The 21,263-nt window shown below is 70.2% G+C and overlaps 2 protein-coding genes across 3 annotated transcripts in view; both read right to left on the reverse strand.

The window, feature by feature from the left end:
* GNB1 (G protein subunit beta 1) overlaps window positions 1–4,061 on the reverse strand; it is a 29,460-nt gene extending 25,399 nt beyond the window's left edge. For both annotated transcript variants that reach the window (XM_037498436.2, XM_037498437.2), the window contains exon 1: window positions 4,008–4,061. The gene's annotated coding sequence lies outside the window, so the exon portion shown is untranslated. The remainder of the gene's footprint in view (window positions 1–4,007) is intronic.
* Window positions 4,062–18,167: 14,106 nt separating this feature from the next.
* On the reverse strand, window positions 18,168–19,977 carry TMEM52 (transmembrane protein 52). The gene is made up of 5 exons (XM_054691093.1): window positions 19,912–19,977; window positions 19,790–19,833; window positions 19,631–19,672; window positions 19,005–19,183; window positions 18,168–18,905 (listed from the first exon to the last, which is right to left on the reverse strand). Exons 1-5 carry the CDS (start codon window positions 19,975–19,977, stop codon window positions 18,727–18,729), a joined length of 510 nt encoding a protein of 169 aa, XP_054547068.1. The 3' UTR covers window positions 18,168–18,726.
* Window positions 19,978–21,263: the final 1,286 nt, after the last annotated feature.

Raw genomic sequence — 21,263 nt, forward strand, 5'->3', positions numbered from 1 at the left:
CGAGAACAGAGGACGCCCGGAATCCCAACCGAGAACGGCCAGAGACCGAGGCAGGCACACGGGGGCTCTGCGGGGGAAACGGGGCAGAGGACCGCAGGAGAGCCAGGGCTGGGGTGGCCCGGGGACGAGGCTGCGTGGCTGACCATGCGGAGAACAGAATGGGGGCGCTCCTGGCCTTGAACGTAGCAGAGGCTCTCACAGATGAATGGAACGGACACCCCCAAATGCTTTCCCACCCCAGCACCATGCTGGCCAGAAAAGCGCAGCTCTCCCTGAACTTGGTTCTGTGAGACCCGGATGCCCAGCGAGCCGGAGGCGGCCCCCTCGCCGCCTGCCCCGGGGCTCCTCGCAGCGAGAACAGGCGGAGCTCCAGGGGCCCAAGTGGGCTGGCTAAAGTGTCCCCCCCCAATCCAGGTCTGCTTGGAAGCCCTAAACGTCAACGGGAGGAAGAGTCTTCGCAGGTATAATTAGTTACTCTAAAATGAGGTCAGACTGGCTGAGGGTGGCCCCACCCCACCGACCAGTGTCCTCAATAAGAAGAGAGACCCCCGGGGGCAGCGTGTGAAGGCAGAAGCCAGGAGCGGCTGGTGCCCCGCAGGCCCCAGAGAGCTGCCCTGCCACAGCTGGACAACAGCCTCCAGACCCCCAGTGCATCCACTCTCGTGAAGCCCCCCAGTCAGGCCCCCGGTGGCCTGGGGCAGTCTCAGGCTGTCACCGCCGTGGCCTGAGTGCGTCCCCCAGTCAGGGAGCTGACCCGCAGGGCACGGCACACCCTGCCTGTCTCCCGCTGCCCCTCAGCAGTGTGTTTCAGGGGACCCGCCTGTTCTGCTCCCCACTGTCTCTGGGGAGTACCCTCACCCCCGCCCCCTGCCCCTCTGGCCTGCACCCCAGCCCTTCCATACAAAAAACCCACAATAATCAGTGTCATAAAGGGAGTATAAAATCCCAAAAACTGAACAGCAATTCCACCAGCGTTCGGACGTATCATCGGGGGTTACGCCAGGAAGGGAAAGTCTTCCGAGAAAAATGAGGGGCGACATGGACAACAGTGAGGTGCTGAGTGACGGGCTACCTGCGGCGGGTCTGGAAGGGAGGGCGGGCTGCCTGGCCTGCCGCTGCCCCGCACCCCTTCACCCCGTCCCCGACAAGACGATGTCCCGAGGCAACGCCGAGAGGGAACCGCGAACCCACTGCAGGGAGCAGCCCACGTCCGCCTGGCAGGGCCGGCGCCTCCCGCAGAAGAGGGTACCCGGCCGCTGGCCACCTCTGGCCTCACAACTTGGCGTGTTCTGGTTTCCTGAGCCCGCAGTGGCCTCTGGCGCGCACATCTAACCAGAAAGGTCCACGGCTTCCAGCCTCGTCACCACGCACGGCAGGCAGCCCGGAGCCTCCCGGTCGCAGCAGCGTGCGCCACGGACAGGGACGCGCAGACGGACCCGCACAACCCCGCAAGGACGCGCTCAGCCAAAGCCCCGCGCGCCTGGCCGAGCCCCAGGGAGCCGCGCTACTGAGCGTGGAGCAGGTGGCTGCGGGATCGCGGCGACCCACACCAGTGGCCAAGGAGGCGCAACTGGACGATCTGAGATCGAGATTGCCCCGAGAACCCTGATGTGGTTGGCGCGGCTCTCGGAACGGCCGCCCCAGAGTTTTAGTTTCAGAGGTCAAACAAGGGAACAGCGTCACTCAAGCCCTCGCTCGCGTGGGGGCCTGTGGAGCGGGCAGCCCAGTGTGCGGCGCTGCCAGCGGCCTGCAGGGCAGAGGCGGAGGCGCCCACTCTCAGCACCCACCACCGGGCAGGGACGGCATCCGCAGGCGGCTCATTTCCAAAGGGGAGGAAACGCGTGGACTGAGACTCGCCTGCTGCGACTCACCACCTTCCCCGGTGGGCTTGTCGCGCTCCCCCCAGCCACGCATGCGCGCACAGACAGCACACACGTACGTGCAAGCACACAGCACACATACGCGTGCAGACACGTGTGCTGGGTACGTGCGTGCACACACACACGCCCAGCGTAGTTGCGCACACATGCTCACACCACACAGTGCACGTTCAAACATGGCACATGTGCACTCAGCACACGTGGATGCAAACAGCGCACGCGCAAACAGCACACATGCACACAGCGTGCAACACACACACACACACAAACCAGCACACAGCACATGCAAACACATAAGTGCCATGTGTGCCTGGACTGCTTTCTTCCTTCTAATCACACCACACATCCTGCCGTGGCGGCTCCTCTGCGCACACGCTGGCGCCCGGGTGTTTGTGTCCCGGGCTGCGTTCACGGAACCAAACACCGGCTGAGTCCACTGCACTGGCAGCTCTGAGCACTCTCAGCGATGCAGGCAAACCTCAAGTCAGAATTAACACCAGAGTTAAAAAATTCTAGAACGCCTTGTTCAACGCCTCACGAGCCTGCACCGAACGGGGTTTCGAGATATCGTGGCGCGCCACGTGGTCAAGCCTGGGCGATGGAAGCCAGAGGATCCAAGAATTTAATCCAATTCAGTGACTGACACGAGCCAAATCCTTTCAACAGAGGAAACCCATCGAAGAGTCTCCAGTCACTGCCAAACTACAGCCTAAGACCAAATCTACATTTTGGTTAAAATTAGCAGCCGACAAGCCAGCGCCCTGCACCGCTCAGGTGAGTGCAGAGAGGCGTCTCCCCAGCCCCCGGCGGCAGTGCGGAGACCAGCGAGAGAGAGTGACCCCTCGCAGGCCTGTCCATCTCCCAAGGGGCCGGGGTCACCACTGAGCCGATGCAAGCTGCAAAATCAAAGACGGCCACGTGAAAAGGATTTGAAGACGCTTCGCTATTCAAGAAAAAACAAAGGGCAACTGGTTATTCCGCGGCCTCCCCGGGAGCCTCAGGGTCTCTCTTGAGATCAAGCGCCAACGAGGGGAAATGTGCTGCAACCCCCCAGCAGCGCCTGAGGCGCCCATCAGCCAGCGGGACCCGCCCCTCTCCTGGGGGGCATCTGCCCGGCGCGTCTGAGGGGACGCGGCTGCTGAAAGTCGGCACCACTCGCGAGGCCCCGGCCGCGGGTCAGCCCCGGCGGCAGCTCCCCTCTGGAGGCGCGGCCCGGCCCTCCCGCGGCGCAGGGCCGCCCAGGCGCGGGCCCGGGGTGGGCACCGGGCAGGGGCGGCCGCCCAGCGCGCCCCCGGCTGCCCCCGACCTCGCGCCCAGGAGCGGCGGGCGAGGCGGGCGCGGCGCTCCCGGCGCGGGCCGCACCCTCGGCGCGTCCCCAGGGCGGCCTCCGGCCCTGCCCGCGGCGGCCCACTCGGCCCGGGCGCTTGGTCCTCCGAGGCCCGGGCGCTTCCCGGCGGCCGCCCCGGACGAGGACGAGGACGAGGAAGCAAAAGAGGAACCGCCGCGCGCGCCCGCCCGCGGCCCGCCGGAAGGAGCCGCCCGGGCGCCCCGCGTCCCCGCAGACCCCGCCGGCCGCGGCCTCCGGCGACCGGGCCCGCGGGGAGCGGCGGGGGGGCGCCCCGCGGGCCGGCGCGGTCACCGGAGGCCGCCCCCCGCGAGCGCCGGCGCCCCCCAGCGGGGGCAGCACGCGGGCCCCGGCGCCCCCCGGCCGCGCCCGGCCCCGCCGCGGCGGCCCCGGCCCCGCCCGCCCCGCCCGCCCCGCCCGCCCCGCCGCCGGCCCCGGCCCGGGGCGCCCCCGGCGCGGACAAAGGCGGCGGCGACGCGCCATCTTGGGGCGCCCGCCGCGGGCCCCATTCATTCCCGCCGCGCGCCCCCGCCGCCCCCGGCGCGGCCCGGCCCGCCGCCCGCCCGCGCGCCCCGCGGCCCCCGCGCCCCCGCCCCGCGCGCCCCCGCCCCCCGCCCCGCCCGCGCCCCGCCGGCCCCGCGGCAGGAAGAGCGGCGGTGGGGGCGGGGCGGGCCGGGCGGGCCCGGCGGGCGGGCGGGGGCGCGGGCGGGGGGGCCCCGGTGTCCCCGGGGCGCGGGGCGGGGGTCCGGCCGGCGGGTCGGCTGCGCCCGCCGCGTCCTCACCTCGGCGCCGCGTCCTCCTGCCGCGCGGGCCCCGCCTCACGCTCGGCCGCCGGGAGGGTCGCGCGGGCGCGGTGCGGCAGGTGGCGGCGACGCTCGTCCGGTCCGCGGCGCCCTCCGCTCCCGCCCGCGCTCGCGCCGCCGCCTCCGTCCGCCCCTCAGACGCCTCCAGCCATCGGGATGGGCGCGGCGGCCCCTGCCCGCAGCCCGGGAAACCCCACGCCGCGTCAGCGCGCACGCCGCGTCAGCGCGCACGCCGCCGCCCCGGCCCGGCGCGGGCGCGAGCGCCTTAAAGGGGCCGCCGCGGGGCCGGCCCCGCCCGCCCGCTGGGCCGCCCGGGGGCCGGCCGGCCGGCCGGGGAGGCGCCGCCCGCGGCCGCGGAGCGCGGGGCCCCGCGGGGCGCGGGGGCGCGGGCGCGTGTCCCGGAGCCCTCCGGGACGCCCGGGAGCCACGCGGCCCCACCCGCGCCCCCGCCCGCCCCGCCCCGCCCGCGGGCCCTTCAGCGCGACACCCCAACCCTCTCCTCGGGGGTGTTCGTGGGCGGAGCCCCCACACCCGGCCCGAGCCCGCCTCTTCCCGCACCCCAGCTGCGCGGGGCCCCGGGCCCACACCGAGACCCCTCGGTCCTCGGGCCTCCAGACCCCGCGCCGGGGCCCCGCTGCCCGGCCCCACCTCGGCGGGGAACCCCAGAGCCGGCTCCTCCCAGAGGGGCGGGTGCTCGGAAGCCGGGACCCCCAGAGCGGCAGGGTCTGCGGGTGCGCAGGGCCGCCCGCGTGCGCGGCTGGACCCCGGGGTGCACGGCCCAGCAGGCACCGGCCCCTCGCTGGCCAGGACCCAGGCCCCTCCACAGGGCAGTTGCTGCACCCCTGGCCAGGCCGCTGGGCTCTGCGGCTCAGACTCGCGGGTCCCGGCCCCACGCTGGCCTTTTGCCCTGGCGACCGGGGTTGGCCTGGGGGAAGTGGCCCCTGCACCTCGCCCACTGGGTCACTGCCTGGACCACCCCAGGCTCTGGCCTCCTGCTGTCCTTTGCTGAAGACCTGCTGGACAGCGAGGCACCCCGCCCTCCTCTCCTCAGAAACGGTTCCCTGTGGGTGGGAGGGTGGGAGGGTGTGGGCGAAGCCGGCCGCATTCCTAGCGAGGGGCGGACGGGGCTGTCACTGTCAGAAGGAAGGACTCTGCAGGCGGCCTCTCCTCGGGGGCGGCCCGGGGCACGAGGCCGGAAGGAGGGGAGTTCTGGGCCGTGGCAGGTCTCAGACACTGTGGACCAGGACCCCCAGACTCAGCTCAGAAACACCCCCACAGGGCAGGGGGTCTGTGGAAGCCTTCAGCAGCCCTGCGAGGGACTGGGGACTGCAGGAACCGAGGGGGGGGGAGGCGGGAGGGGCCGCCTGCCGCAGGAGGGCAGGGCTGTGGGCAGGGGCTGTGGTGTCTGCAAGGACCTCTGGCTGGGGTCAGCAGGAGGCGAGGGACTCTCAGAATCCCCACCTACCACCCCGAGTCCCCAGATGTCACCGGGGCCAAGGCGGCAGGCGTGACTGGACCACAGGGCCCTGGGCCTCCCGGAGCCTTACACCGGGCCTCAGGGCGGGGCCTCAGGGCAGGGCCACGCACCAGGACACACCTGGTGGCTGCCTGCCCTGGGGGTGGAGGTATTGGGGTGCAAGGTGCAGCGGAGCCATCCCTAGAACTGCCCCCACGGCCGAGCTCCTCCTTTACGTGTTTACGGACAGGCTGTGCAGGGCACAGTTGAAGGGCATGGGGAAGGGATGGGGCAGGACGGAGCCCCCTCCACATGCCAGGCCTGGGCTGCCAGGCCCCTGGCAGCCCCATGAGCTTGCTGGCTCTCCAGGCCGCAGCCCTAGGCCCAGGACAGCTTTTGTCAAGCCCTCAGGAACCTTCTGGCCTCTAGCCAGGGCCTCCCTTGGACACAAGGGCCAGTCTCCCTCTTCAGCCTTCTGCGGGCTGAAGGAGCTCGGAAACCCTCCCTCTCCTGCCTCCATCCTCAGGCCCAGGCCTTCTGAGGTTTGGGGCTCCTAGCAACTGCCTGGTCTCCTCCTGGCTGGGGCAAAGATCAGGGTTCAGCGCCTTTGGTGGCCCCAGAGCCCCACCACAGCCTCCTGCTCTGGCCGACACCCCTCCCACTGCAGATAAGACGGCTGGGCCTCAGCCCGTGGCCCAGAGTCCAGCACCAAGGCCAGGGGGGCGGGGTGGCAGCCCAGATCTGGCAGGGTGCCAGCCCGCAGCCAAGCCTGGGGGGCGAATGCATAATTCAGATCCCGGCCCATCTGCTCTCCAGCGGGGAAGGGCCTGCCAGGAAAGCAGGGCTTTTGAATCTGAATTATTCAAAGAAGCCAGCATGTGACCCGCACCCACAGTGGGGTCCGGCCTCCAGCTGGCTTCGGAGGGTCTCCCTGCGGGGCGCAGCCCAGGTTTCCCACTCAGGGAGGGCCGGGCCTGGAGGAGTCCACGGGCGTGGCCTCTGCTGGCCCTGACCTGCTCCCTGTCCTCCCGCGGCCTGCCACCACAACCATCCTGTCCTCCCTTCCACTCCCAGGAGGAGGGAGCCGGCCCCTGCCCCCATGCCCGGGAGGACAGAGGCCGCCCGGGAGGGGCAGAATGCAGGTAATCCGGAAACGCTAATTAGCTGCCCCAGGCTCTGTGCGAGAACCAGGCCAAGGTTTGGGAGGCCCCCCTCCTCCTGGCTGACTTTCACTGAATGTCCACCGGGTTCCAGAAAGTCCCTCGTCCTGACAAGGGGCTGTCCTCCCCCAAAAGACCCCCAGAAGACTGTCTGTCCCCCACCAGACCCCTGGTGTGGGGTCTTCTGGGGGGGTCTGGGTGAGGGGCTGGGCAGCTTTATGGGGAGTCCATGTGTGGGGCCACCTGGGTGCGGGGCAGCGGGCAGGTGGACTCAGAGCCCAGGAGAGGGTGGAGGGTCAAGGCTGAGTGGAGATGAGTTCCCCCCCCCACCAGGCCCGAAGGACCTGGCCCTAGCCGTGTGCTGGGCTGAGCCCTTCTCTCTGGAGCCCGTGGTCCCAGGTCACTCCTGGGGCTGACCTCCAAGGCTGTGGCCCTGGTAGCCACTCACCCTTAGTCATATGGGGCACCACAAAATCAGGAAGAGCCAGGGGAGGGGGACCGGGTTCCAACCAGGCAGCAGGGGCCACCCGAGGGGCAGTGAAGGCTCAGTGCTGTGTGAGGTGGACAAAGGGTGTGTCAGGCTACGTGACCTCACTCCTCTGTGGCAGCTCCTCATTGCAAAGCGGGTGGTCCAGGCCGCCCGGGAGCGAGAGGTGGGGGAAGGGCAGCTTCAGTTACAGCCTGGAAGGGCCAGGGTGATGCTGCGGAGGGGGCAGGGCACAGCAGCAGGCCGTCCCGGGCCTGCTGGCCCTCATCACCGGAGGGTCCTCTCCCCCCCCCCCCCGCACCTGCGTGAGAGTGTGACGCAGAGACAGCGGCTGAGGCCACCGCCTGACAGTGCCCGGCCACAGCGCACATCTGACACGCGTGCAGTGGTGCATGTTGGCTGTTTCTCAACAAACTGAGAAAAACAAAAGACCACCAGCCTCTTTATTGGAGGAAGATGCCACCGTGAGGAGGGGCTGGACTCCCCACGCGTTAGCCCAAAACACACAGGCAAGAGGGTCAGTCCGGACTCCAGGTCACAGGTGCCAGAAACCCAGTGTATGTGAAAGAGACATGGGCTGCTTCAGAGGCGGCCAGCGGGAGCCAGGAGTAGGAGGTGGGGCTTCAGGCATGGCTGGATCCAGGTATCAAGTGAGGCTGCTGGGAATCCCCCCCCACGGGGTGCTTTTCTCTCTGCCTGGCAGGGAACAGCTGCCAGCACACCCTTCCTGTTGCCCCCCAGCTCAGCAGACACATGTTCCAAAGCCCCGAGATGTGGATGTTGACGGCGGGAGACTTTGAAAGGGTATGCCAGTGAGGAGAGAGGGGGGACAGCGGGGCTGCAGTGGCCCTGCTGGTTCAACGGGAAGCTCAGAGAGCAGAGGCAAGCGCTGTGGCCAGGAGGAGGTGCTGGGCAGGGAGAAGTGTGGGTGTCTGCTCTGCCTTTTGGCTAGGCAGAATTTGTGCACCGGAGCTACTTACACAGGAAACTTGGGGGTGCTGGGTCTGAGGCCCCAGACTCCAGCCTGAGATTGGACGCTGGGGACAGAGCCAGGCTGAAGGGCTGAGCAGGCCCTGGCCTCCTCCCGCCCCCCCCACCCCCGCTCTGCTCCCGCCCCGGCCCCCAGCCCCATTTCCTGTCCAGGCTTGGGCGGCTCCCTGGCAGGGAGGTCACAATTGTTCTCCAAGGGGCGCGTCCCCCAGCGGCCAGCAGAAGGCTGGGCAGTCCCCCGCCAGCTTGCAGAGCAGCTGCCGGCAACACCCTCTGGGCCACTGGGCCACCGGGCTGGGAGGAGACAGAGCCGAGGGAGAAAAACGGGGTCCACGGGCCCAGAGACAAAGGGTGTCGCGGACCCCAACTCCACGCACGGGGTGGCCAGGCTGGCACTGAGGAAAGGGTCTGGGAGGGGACCCTGGTGAGCAGGACTGGGTCATAGGAGGCTCCCCAGCCAGCCCCTCAGGCCCCTCCCGGACGCGGGCCACGCCTCCGCCCGCATTCCTGCAGGTGCGCTGGGCGGAGTGCCCAGGGCCTGGGAGGCAGGACAGAGCCCCGTGACGCTCATACCCCGAGGGCCACCCCGGCTGGCTGGGCTGAGACCCACTCGGGGTGACTGAGGCTCCTGCCCACCCCCTCCAGCCCTTGCTACGGGAGGGGCAGGGACCGGTGGGGCGGTGGCCTTGGAACCAAGCCACTGGCCTAGGGGGCAGCGGAAGGGCCACCTCAGGGCAGCTGCGTGCCCCCACCTGTCCTCCTGGGGCCCTGTGGGGGGTGCTCCACCACTCTGGGTGTCCGTGTCCCTGAACGGGGCACCCTGGGACTCGGCCCTGCTGGTGCCCGCAGGTAGACAGCCTGCACCTGAGGGGAGCAGCGGCGAGGGCGGGCGGCCTGTCCTGGGTGCCTGCCGGGGCTGCAGGAGCGCTGTGTGGGCAAGGCCTTCAGCTGTGTGCTGCTCCCCGGGCCAGGACACGGGCAGCGGAAGCTGGGCCGAACCCTAGACCCGCGTATCCTGGCCTCCCCCCGGGGAGGGGGCCGGGAGGCTGGCTGAGGTCACTGGATACCCAGACGCCCTGTGGGCGCCACGCAGCAGGAAGGATCCCAGAGGCAGCGCCCCGGCAGCTGGGACACAGCACAGTGCGCAGGCCTCGAGGCTACATGCGGCCAGCGCCATGGCCATGCACTTCGGCCAGTGCTGGCCCAGGGCGTGCCTGGCCGGGGCCTTTTCCTGGCGTCCTGTGTCAGGTTACAGCCCTGGGCGACCATACTCTCCGGACCAAGTGCTCCCCCCGCCCCCACCCCGCTGCTTCCCCGTCCAGCAGCTCCGGCCTGAGGCCAGGGCTCTCACATTCGTGGGGCTTTAGTTCAGGGCACCCCACGTTGCCCTCACAGGAGAGGCTGACCCTCTGGTGCCCAGCATAGGGCCCACCTCACCAGCTGTCCTCACCTCAAAAGAAAGCCCCGTCGCAGGGTCATCGATGCTGCCCCAGCCCCACGTGGTCTGGGGACTGGCCAGACCCTCCCAACAAGGCTCACTGCCACCGGCCTTCCCGCCCTGCTCCCCAGGCTGCGTGGCCCTGGCGGCCATCCGCCCCGTGGCCGTTGGGGACAGTCCTTCGGGCTGTGTCCGCAGTTTGGCTGCCAACGTGGCCGGCCCATTTTGTTGGAATAGGTGTTGTCAGTTCTTTTTTTTTTTTTTTTTAAAGATTTATTTATTTATGCACACAAGAGCTGGGGTACAGGCCAGAGATGAGGGGCTGAGAGGATTCACCAGAGACAGAGTGGGGAGCAGAACAGGCAGATCTGCTGAAATCCACTGTTGAGGGGAGCAGCAGGGAGACAGGAGGGGTCTGCTGCGCCATGTGGGTTGCTCCCTGGTCGGCCGGGAATCGAACCTGAGCTGCAGAGGCTGTGGGCAGTGCTTCATAGTCCAGTGCTTAACCCCTTGTGCCATCAGAGGCCTCCTGTTTTCAGTTCTTATGGGTGTTTACTAAGGAGTAGAATGTCGGGGTCACGAGGGGACTCTTTAACTCGCAGAACTGCCCAGCTCTCCCTGCAGCAGCTGCACTGTTTCCCAGGTGCAGGCCCGGCTTGTCCTCGCGGCCTGCTGGCCAGGAGGGCCTCTGCTGCGGCCTGACCAGCGCCTCCCTGCGGCTAAGGCCTGGGGCTCCTTTCCAGTGCTTTCAGGGCACATGGGTCCTTCGGGCAACGTGCCCTGGAGGCCTGGGCCGGAGTGGGGAGGTAGGAGGCCTGGAGGGCACATTCTGGGCTCTGCCCTTAGTCAGGGTGCAGAAGCTTCCACAGCAGCTTTCTACTCCCTGGAGGGGTCCTGGGCACCACCTGGCTCCTTGCCAGAATCTTGTTTCTTTGTTGCTTGCGCTTCCTGCCTTAAGAGGTTTGGGCTGAAAGTTTAGGGAGCTGTGCTCCCCCTTTTTTCTAGTTGTGTGGTTTTGACTCTTAAACCCAATGCTCTGGTCCTGTGCATGAGGCAGGGCCCCAGGTGGGCCATCTGGAGAGGCTGCCTTCTCCACTGAGTGGTGCTGGCCTTGGCATGGAAAATCAAGACGCGCAGGCGCTCCCCTGAGCTCCTGAAGCCAGTTCCCTGGGCCACACCAGTGCCACACTGTTTTGACTGCTGTAGCTTTGTGTTAACTTTTATTATTTTTTTTTTTTAAGATTTATTTATTGGGCCTCCCCTGGTGGCGCAGCGGTTGAGCGCTCGGCTGTGAAGCTGCCCGCAGCCTGTGCAGTGCCGGTTCGATCCCTGGCCACCGGTGAGGGTCCCACATGGCGCGCAGACCTCTCCTGCCGCCCGCTGCTCCCCTCAGCATGTACTTCGGTCCTTCTGCCTGCTCTGCTCTCCCCTCTGGCTCTGGTGAATTCTCTCGCCCTCCCGCGCTTCTGACTGTACCCAAGTGCTCGTATAAATGAATTAAAAAAAAAAAAAAGATTTATTTATTTACGCACACAAGAACTGGGGTACAGGGCAGAGGTGTGGGGGGGTGAGAGGATTCACCAGGGAACAGAAAGGGCAGATTGACCAAAGTACTGTTGAGGGGAGCAGCTGAGGGGAGTAGCTGAGGGGACCAGTGGGGAGTCAGGAGGGGTCTGCTGTACCATGTGGGTAGCTCCCTGGCCCAGGATCGAACTCGTGCTGCAGAGGCTGCGGACAGCTTCGCAGGTGTGTCTTAACCCCTTGTGCCACCAGGGAGGCCCTGTGTTAAGTCTTAGGCGGGGACTTACGCGTGGGTCCTCCAGCTTCCCCCCCCTCCCCTGCCCTCTCTGCTGTCTTCCTCACCCCTCCCCCTCCCCTGGGTGTGATGGCAGGAGGATGGGGGGTGGAGGAGGCAGGGGTGCCAGGAGCTGGGGGGATGGGGAGGGGCAGCTGGGGCTGTGAGGGGGCCTGTGTCCTGAACCTGGCCCTTGTGGAGGGGAAATGGCACATGGTGTCTTGGGAGCACAGGCCCATGAGGGGGCACTGGGGGTACTCTACACAGCCAGAGCATACTGGGGTGCCAGTGTCCTGCCCGGGGAGACCCAGAGGGACTTCTGGGGAGGTGCGAGGGGGACTTCGCCACAAGAGGGTGGATGTGGCCAGGCCAGCAGAAGCAGCGTGGGCTGTGAACGCATGAACACAGCCAGGAGCCGGGTGGATGGCGGAGGCCTTGCGGGGCCTGGGGCTCAAGAGAGGGAGGTTGACGCTCCAGTCTTAGGCTCCTCTCCAGCGCCCCTGGCCCACAAACCCCAGCCCTGCTGGTGGCCCCGCCCTGCCTCCTGGACAGTGCCCATTGGACAGTGCCCCCTTGTAGGCTAGTCCTGGTGGTCTTGCGGTGTGTGGAGGCCCAGGTGGCTCTGGAGCTGGGGTGGACAGGGCTGGAGGGCCTCACTCCACTGCTCCTGAAGGGGCTAGGGTCCTGCCCCTCTGCCTGCCAGCTCACCCTCCCCTGCTTGGCCTGAGCCCAGCCTGTCCGGTGGATCGAGTTGCCCCGGGCCCTGCCTGGGAACCCCAGCTGGGACCCCCATCCAACGGGATCCAGGCCAACTCAAGCCGCCTTCTGAAGGCGGCAGCTGTGGGAGCGCCTGAGGTCGGCTGTGACCTAGTCAGTGCGGGCAGCAAGGGAGTGAGAGTCCTTCTGATCTGGGCAGGGCACCTCAGCCGGGTACCTCAGCATGTGACCCTGAGGGGTCCCATTGCTGCTGTCTGCCCTGGCCGCAGCACCCCAGCTCAGCCCAGGCACCAGGGCCTCTGGCAGGGGACCTGGGGGTGGGGCTGCTGGCCTCTCCCCTGGGCCTGAGGCTGTTTGTCAAGAGCCCTGCCAGGGGACGCCACCCCCTACCTGGGAGGTGATGCAAGCTGTACCTGGGGCTGGCGAGTAGAGGGACCTGGGCACCCTGGGCCTGGGCAGGGAGTCCGGTAGTGGGCTGGGAGGCCAGGGGCAGGGACCTGGGGAGGTGGGTGAGTGGGTGGGCGGCCCGGGCAGCAGGGTGCAGCTGCAGTGGGTGCGGGCAGGCCCGAGGGCGATCCTCCTGGGAGGCGGGACTGGCTGCTGGGTGTTTTGGAAACCAGCGAGTGGCTGCGCAGTGGGGCCTGGAGCCGGCGGCCCTGGGGCTCGGCTGTGACGTCCCTCTGCGCCCTGGGCCCCGCTGCATCCCCAGGGGCCCCTGTCCAGGCCTGCTCTGGGGCCCCTGCTGGCCCCGGCTCCCTGCTCTGCCTGCTGGTCCCTCAGCAGCCCCTCGGGTGAGAGCGGGGAGGAGGGCGCGGGGCGGGCTGCGGGCCCAGCGGGGTGCTCCCTCCTCCTGCCTCGCTGTCCCGGGTGCCGCCGGCCGGCCTCAGGGTCGGGCCGCAGGGGGCCTGAGCCTTCGGGCACGGAAGACTCGTGTGACCTTCAGACAAAGCGACCCGCTGCGGGCGCCGCTCCGTGCGGGCCGCGGCCCACCCGCCTCCCCGGCCCGGGCCGCTGCGGCCGGGCCGGCCCGGGGCGCCTGGGCTGCGGGGCGGGGCGCACGGGACGCGGGGCCGGCGGCTCCCACCCCTGCCCGGACGGTGACCCCCGCCCAGCTCCCACCCCCGAGGCCCGACTCCGAGCCCCGGACTGCCCGGCCCCCCGCGCCGCCGCGAGCGCCGCCCGGTGGAGCCGCCCGGTGGAGCCGCTTCCGGGCAGGGCGGTCTGGGGGCGTGGCGTGCCGGGGGCGTGGCGTGGCGGTCTGGGGGCGTGGCGTGCCGGGGCGTGGCGTGCCGGGGGCGGGGCGTGGCGGTCTGGGGGCGGGCGTGGCGGTCTGGGGGCGTGGCGTTCCGGGGCGTTCCGGGGCGTGCCGGGGCGTGGCGTGGCGGTCTGGGGGCGTGACGGGGCGGGGCGAGCGGCTCGCGTGGGCGGGGCTCCGAGCGGAGGCGCGGTCGCCGCGGGGGTGAGCGGCGCCGGGAAGGCGGGGCGCACCTGCGAGCTCCGCCCCCTGCGCGCCGCGCTCTCTCCCCTGCTCGCGCGGAGGCCGTGAGGGCGTCACCCCGGCGGCCGCGGGGCGCGTCGCGATCCCAGAGGGCGTTCAGCTAACGGGCAGCCCGCCGCGGAGGCCGCGTCCCCCACGGCTGGGGTGGCCCGCGCGCCCCGCCCCGCGCGCCCCCTGCGCGGTGTGGCCCCGGCCCCGGCTTCTCAGCAGCCCCCGTGTTTGCCTTCGACTTTGGGGTGACGGCCCCCGCCTCGGCCCCCGCCCTGGGGCGCCCCGGCCGGCCCACCTGCCTCGGAGGCGCGTCTCTGGGGCGCGGGCCGGGCTGCGGCTCTCCGGGTACCGCGCCCGCCCGCGCCCGCGCGGAGGGAGGGGCGGCTCCCCGGTTCTCGCTGCGTGGCGGGCTTCCGGGGGCCGCCGGGCACCCCCACCCTGCTGGGAGACCAGGTCAGCACGACCGTCCGCTCGCGGGCGCGGGCGGCGTCTCTTCCCGGCCTGGCGCCGGCCCCGCCGGGCATGACGGGCAGCCGGGCCCAGCCTGGCTCTGCCCGGGGCCCTGCTGCTCAGGGGCTGGCGCCGGCTGGCAGGGACGGCCCTCACTGCCGTCTCCGCTGCTGCCGGTCGGTCGCCCCGCGTTCCCGTGGCCGCCCCTTCTGTGAGGCGCGCGCGCCGGTCCCTCCTCTGTCCCGCCGGACCGCGGGACCCAGCGCTGCCTTCCGGAGGCGTCCCAGGACTCTCACCCTTCGCGGGCGCCTGGGCTGCCGGCGCTGGCCGTCCTCAGCACAGCCTCCTCCCGTGTCCCCTGGGTGCCAGCTGGTCTTGTCCAGCCAGGGCCCCCAAGTGTTCCCTGAGACAAGGACAGGAGCCGTGGCGGCAGGCGGGGGGCCATGCCCTGGGGGTGCAGGAGGTGAGAGGCCACAGGAGGGGACGCGCCCCCGGGCTGTGGCTGTGGCCTGAGGCCCGTCCTCCAGCCTGGTCAGGCGTGTCCCCGCAGCGACGGAGGGACCGCCTTCCCGAGAGCCGGCTGTCAGGGGCCCTCGGCTTTGCATCCCTGGTGACTGGCCACCTCCAGGCCAATGCCCACCCCCAGCTTCACGGCAAGAGTCACGGCTGTCAAGGAGGAAGCAGCCCGTGTTGTCTCGGCACCACCACACTGACCCGCGGGCGCCGTGGGCCGGCTGCACAGTGCAGGACGCCGCTGAACGAGCGAGACCCTGGCCTTTATTGATGGATCATCATCTGATCAGTGACGTGGGCAGGAGGGCCAGAAAGATGGGTGAGACTAAAGAACGTGCTTTTGTCATCCGGACCCAGCGCGGTTCCAACCTTATCACCGAGGCGTCCACTGAGCAGCTTCTGGGGCCCCTTGTCACACATCGGTCCTTGGCCCCAGGCGCTCCTCGTGATGCCCGCCTTTCCCAGCGTGATTTGAAGGCGCCTTGTAGGGGTGGTGCTCCCGGGGCTTGTTGACCGGGCAGCTCTGACCTCGCGTGGGAATGCAGGCCCGCAGGTGACCGAGATGGCCGCGCTGGCTGCGTACATCTACCGGACCCAAAGGCCCAGACTGTCTCAGAGGAGCGGGTCAGGCGGCGCCGCCACACAGGCCAGGCCCCACAGAGAAGCGTTGTGGTCACAGCCCCCCACTGGCAAGCGAGGACACGGCGGTGAACTGGCCGGGCCCAGAGGACACACTGCCTGCACTGCCCGCTGCACTGCTCAGGGACCCGGGGCGTCACACTCGGAGGCGGTCACGCTCGGGAGCGGTCATGCTCAGGGGCGTCACATCCGGGCAGCAGGAGAGGCTGGGACTTGGGGGGCTCAAGCCACGTTTCTGCTCCACAGGAGCGGCTTGGAGCTGCTGCAGGACAGCCTGCTGACGGCCCACCTCCACACGCTTAGGGGTCCGCGTCAGCTCCGTGTCCCGCCCCGCAGAGAGCAGACTAATGGACGGTGGCTCGGCCAGCGCTCCCTCCTCGGGGGACCCATCTCGCCACTGTACTACATGAACAATACACGTCGTCATGGCGATGTCTCGTGTCGGAGTGAACACGGGGCCACAGCCCAGCTCGAGGGACGCTGGAGCCAGCCCTGCCGTGCCTAGGCCCGGGGCCGCCTGCGCTGGCCAAGGCTCTCCGAGCCCGCCGTGTCCAGGCTTCGGGGTGCGCTGCTCCCCCACACTCCTGCCCTTGCGAGCTTTGTGGAGGGGGTGCGAAGATCTCTCCTCACCGCAGAAGCTGAGGCCAAGGGCGGCCAAGGACGGAGGTGGGACGCCCCAAGGCCAGAGTGGGCGTCTCCTCCAGGCCCACTGGCACCTTCCTGCACCTGTCAGCACAGATCACTTGGTCTCAGCAGCTGGCACGGCCTGGACAGGAAGCGTGCCCTGGGCGGGCTGGGCCCCTGCGAGGGCTGTGCTGGAGGCTGAGTCAGGGATATGGGGCACCTCGCTTGCCAGACCGGCCGGATCCTGGCCGCGTGACTCAGGGCCGTGCATGCGGTGGGGGAAGAAGGTGGGGGTCCTCTTGATTATCCCTGGGCAGGGCCGAGGGGGAGCTGCCCTCCACTGTGAGGTCCCACATGAAGCCACAGCTACTGATCAGGGTGGTGCTGAGGGGTCAGCCAGGCCAGGGGCACTGCCAGTGCTCATGGAGCCCGAGGAGGCCCGGTTGAGGAGAGCGGCTGGTGTGGGGCCCTGGTGGGGGGCGGGAGGGGCGAGTGTCACGGCTGAGCAGCGGGCAGCTGTCTCTCCATGCCCATCTGTCCAGACTAGCTTCTAGGCCACCCACCTGAGCTCCCAGGAGCCACCTGTTGTTCTGGGGGAAGGGAGGCCACTCCCCAAGCAGCTCCAGTGTGCCCAGCTTCTCCCTTCCATTGGTGGCTTCCACCCCTCCCCAGGGGCGGGCAGAGGGGCAGAGGGTCCCGAACGCCCCTGCTCCTGCCTGTGGGGCATGCGCCTATGGGGGCAGGGCACTGTGTGTTGGCACAAGTTGAGAATCCACAGCAAAGGGGTGGGAGCACCCAGCTGGTGGCAAGACTCCAAAGCCCCATCACAGGCCGGTCCTTTCCTGCCCTCTGCTTAGGGCCCTCAGTGTCCATCCCTGTGTGGCCCCGGCGACCTGAGGAGGGCCCGGGCTGAAGTGGGGGCGCAAGTCTGCCCTGAGGGCCAGCAGGGCCCCCTAGTCATAAAAGGCCATGGCATCTGCACTTTGGGGACCCCAGGCCGCCAGCCCAGCTGAACGGCAGCTGCCACGGCTGGCCTCGTGCACTAGCTGCACGCTCTGGGGCTGCCCAGCCAAGACTGCTTGGGTGGCAAACGTGGTAAGGCCAAGCTCGGGGGATCCTGTGTGCTGGGGGGGCCCTGTGGGCAGGGGGGAGGGAGCTGGGAACAGCACCCTGGTGGGGAGAGGGGCAGGGCCCGCAGACACAGGCAAGGGAGCTGTGCCCAGAGGGGCCAGGGCCTTTCTGGGAACCCAAGAAAGACACTCAGGGAGGCTGCTTGGAGGGGGCAGAGTGGAGGGCTGAGGCCTGGTCCCGCTGGCTCCGCGCCGCCCTCCTCCCAGGGCCGGTGTGTGGCCAGGCGCCGGGTGACCGGGGCCCTGTGTGCTTCCACGCCCGTCTCGTGCGGGTGGAAGCCCCTGCCCCGGCCTGGCTCTGCCTGCACGGCCCATGACTTCCTTGCCCAGCCTCGGCCCAGCCGCTGTTTTGGCCGTAGGGCCTGGGCCTGGCCCAACTGGCCTGCAGCCCTGCTGCTCCCCGGGGCGCTGGCCCTGCGGCGCCCCGCCTCTCGGGCCCTTCCCCTTGGTCTGACCAAGTCCTGCTGTCTCCAGGCCCTGCACTTGTGCCCCTTGCCTGGGGCCTGCTCTGGCTGGCAGCCTCCTCTAGGCCCCCAGCCCTCAGGGACTGCGCGCAGGCGGACGGGCGGGTGCCGTGTCCTAGGGCCCCGACTCGCCTGTGCTCAGGGCGGGGACCCCGGTGACGCTGGCCGGCCCGTGCACCGGACCAAGCACCTGGCGGCCTGCAGGCCAAAGAGCACGGGGTGTTTGGTGAGGAGGGGTGGGCAGGTGAGGACGGTGAGCCGGAGCGGCTCACCAGCTTGCTGGGCATCAACCCCACCAGGAGCGAGCTGGTCTCCATGGCCAAGGAGGTGGGCAGATGGCGAGCTGGCCGAGGCCGGGGGGGGGGGCCTGCGTGTGCCCGGGGGCAACCTAGCTCACACCCTCTGCTTGCTCCCCACAGACCAGGGGAGCTGGTCGCTTCACCTGCGACAGCGTCCCGGCCTCAACGGGAACTCACTGGGAGAAGCCCAGCCCCAGGAGGCGAGCCAAGGGCGGAGGCTTCATCGACTGGGACACACGGACCCGGCCGGGTGGGCAGAAGGTGGGGAGTCGGGCCCCACAGGCTCCGCGCTCAAGGGCCTCTGCACGAATGTGCTGACCGATGTGGGTGAGCCCCTGGATGAGGAGGAGGCCAAGCAGGTGAGGCGGAGGCTGACAAGGCCGGGCCAGGGCCTAGGGGCTGGGTGGCCAAGCAGCTGGCCTGTCCCTCTGCCCGCAGAGTTCGTGGCCATGATGACCGGGGAGCTGAGTGGGAGCGGCGGCTGCAGCACACTGCCACCCCCGTGCCGCCGGGTCCGCCCTGCCCCGCTCCTGCCCTTGCCATGGACAGTAAACTCTCCAGCCAGATGTGTGCTGCTTCGCTGTCTCCAGCCTGGAGAGGAGACTATGGGATGTGGGTCTGGAGAGGACAGGGTTTTCAGGGCCGGCCTTGGGCATGCCAATCCCGCTGTGCGACACCTGCTCTGGGCTCAGGACAGCCTGCGGGCCAGCTCGGGCGCCCGCCTTGCCCACAGCAGACACCACTTAGATGCGAACTTTATTCTCTCCAAAGCGCTGGGACGGCTCCGCAGGCCCCGAGACCTGAGGCTTTGCCTGTGAGACCTCCTCTGGGACCAGGCCTGCTGGGACTGGGCCAGGGGCCGTCACATAGCAACGAGGCCAGGGCTGCAGCAACGTGCTGGACGGCCGGCCTTGCCTGGGGTCCCTGGCGCCAAGTGTCTCTGCACTGGTCCCCTCAGCACAGAACGGCTGGCGGTATTGGGAGGCTTGAAGAGTTTCCCTGCACCCCTTTGAGGGGCCCCGGGCTCCCAGAGAGGGGGCGTCTGGGCTACTGGGAGGGGGGCAACTCTTCCTGTCTGGGTTTGGCCATCCTGATGGCCTCATCATAAGAGGGCGGCATCTCCGGAGCGTACAGACTGTAGGCAGGTGGGGTCATGGAGTCCAGGTCCAGCTCCGCAAAGGGCAGGGGCATCCTCAAGCCCAGCGGGTCCTGGACGGAGCTGTAGGCTGCAGGGGACCAGAGTGGGTTTGTGGGGGTCTGGCTTTCCCGCCCCATCTCCCCTGCAGGTGGCAGGCGGGCGCTGGGTGAGGTCTGCAGGCACTCACAGGTGACAGTGCTGTGTGCGGGACTGTCGCTGTCTGCAGGGATGACCGTCAGGTCGCCGGGACGAAGTGCTGGGGACAGGTGTGGCTGGGCGTGCGCCCGCTTCCGGAGGCAGCAGAACCGGACACAGCTGGCTGTGACCCCACACAGCAACAGCAGGACGACAGCAAGCAGGACAAGCCTGGGCGGGGAGGAGCAAGACCCGGCACTGGACTGCCCCTGGCCACGGTCGCTGTCCTTGTGGACAGTCACAGCCCGAGCGCTCCAGAGAGGACAGGGACAGGGAGAAGGTCAGAGGACGCGTCTCCAGACCAAGGCCTCCTTTCTGGCCAGAGCTGGGCCTGAGGACCAGCCCGCCCTGGCCGCCTGCTGCTGTCCCTCCAGGGCTGGCCACAAGTGGCCTTGGGCTCACTCCCAGGACACACTGTCCCAGGCCTGCTGCACAATCCCGGCCAGACCATGACGCGCTCACAGGGCCCCGCGAGGGCAAGGAAGGCGGGGGCGGGAGGTGGGCAAGCAGGCCGCAGGGGCCGGGCCTGCCAGGGGGCCGCCTGGAGGCCGGGGCAGGCGGGAGGGCGTCTGGGGCAGGCGGGCCCTGGGCTGCGAGTGGGCCGCGGCCTCCACTTACCCCACGTGCCACAGGCTGCTCCAGCGGGCCTGGGGCGGGCACCTGCGGGGAGGCGGCACCTGGAGCGCGCGGGCACGGGAGGCCGAGCGCTCCGCCCGCGCCTCCCCTGAGGCGGGGCCCGGCCCGGCCCCCCCCCCCCCCCCCCGCCCCCTGACTTACTGCTCCGAGGGGTCGCAGCCGCCCTCCGCGAGGCCCGGCGCCACCTGCGAGACAGGGTGAGCGGGCGGGGCGCGTCTGGGCGCGGCCCCCCGCGGCGAGCCGGCGAGCGCCCCGCGACCCACCTGCGGCAGCGGCAGCAGCGGCAGCAGCGGCAGGAGCCCGCGGGCGGCCGGCGGCCCCGCGAACATGCTGGGCGGACCGCGAGCCGGGCGGGCCGGGCGCCGCTTTATGGAGGCCCCGCCCCGCCCCGAGGCCCCGCCCCGGCCCTCCCCGAGGCCCCGCCCCGAGGCCCCGCTCTGCCCGGAGGCCCCGCCCCGCCCGGAGGCCCCGCTCCGCCCCGGAGGCCCCGCCCCGGAGGCCCCGCCCCGGCCCTCCCGAGGCCCCGCTCTGCCCGGAGGCCCCGCCCCGCCCCTAGGCCCCGCCCCGGGCCTCCCCGAGGCCCTGCTCTGCCCGGAGGCCCCGCCCCGCCCCGAGGCCCCGCCCCGGCCCTCCCCGAGGCCCCGCTCTGCCCGGAGGCCCCGCCCCGCCCCGAGGCCCCGCTCCGCCCCTGAGGCCCCGCCCCTCAGCGCTGCTCTGCCCGGTGGCCCCGCCCCGCAGCACAGCTCTGCCTGGAGGCCCCGCCCCGAGGCCCCGCTCCGCCAGGAGGCCCCGCCCCGCCCCGAGGCCCGCCCCTCCCGAGGCCCCGCCCCCAGCGGTCGCACCGGGACAGCCGCGCTTCCTCGGGACCCCGCCTGGGACCGCGCTCCCCTCGGGACCCCGCCCTCAGGGGTCCGGCCCGCTGGCGAGGGACGCGGGGGCGCCCTCGCGCAGAGCCCCCAGCCCGCCGGACCAGGCCTGCCCCTCGGCCGGTCTGGGGGTCGCCCCGGCCTCCCCCGGAGAGCGTGGCCGGGGGCCTGGGCGGGAGGCGACCTCCACACCGCGGCGGGCGGGGGCTCGCGGCGGGCCGGGCTGGGCCCTCGGAGGCCCTTTCTGCGCGTTTGTGGCGCGGCCCGGCCCGGGCGCGTGGCCTCGGGAGCCGGCGCTGGGTCTCAGCGTCCGCGAGCTGTGGGGAGGCCCCCCCCCCCACGGGTGCTCTGCGCCCGCGTCCAGGGGGAGGTGGTGGGCGCGGCGAGCAGCAGGGACGGCAGGAGCCGCGACCGTGGACGCTCTTCCTCACTGCCCTCAGGACATGCTCTGCGTGCCTGTCCCCACCGGGAAGGGGCCAGCCCCCGAGGACCCGGCCTCCAGGGCTTCTTAGCTCCCCTGGATCGGCACCTGCGTGGGGGCTTTGCCCCAGAGCTGCCCAGCATCACTCAGGCTCCCACCTCCACCCGCGCAGAGCCTGGTCCTCCTCCCTCCAGCCCGCCGGGGCCGTGTGCGGCAGTTCAGGCAGCCTGGAGTGGGGTGGGCTGGGTCTGGAAGGACGCGGCTGCCCCTCTTGCCAGCTGGCCCCAGGGAGGCAGGTGGCCTCCCTCAGGGGGCACCTCTCTGGGGC

The sequence above is a fragment of the Talpa occidentalis genome, unplaced genomic scaffold (assembly GCF_014898055.3).
Source record: "Talpa occidentalis isolate TD23 unplaced genomic scaffold, MPIMG_talOcc4v2.1 talOcc4.9, whole genome shotgun sequence".
Taxonomy (NCBI): domain Eukaryota; kingdom Metazoa; phylum Chordata; class Mammalia; order Eulipotyphla; family Talpidae; genus Talpa; species Talpa occidentalis.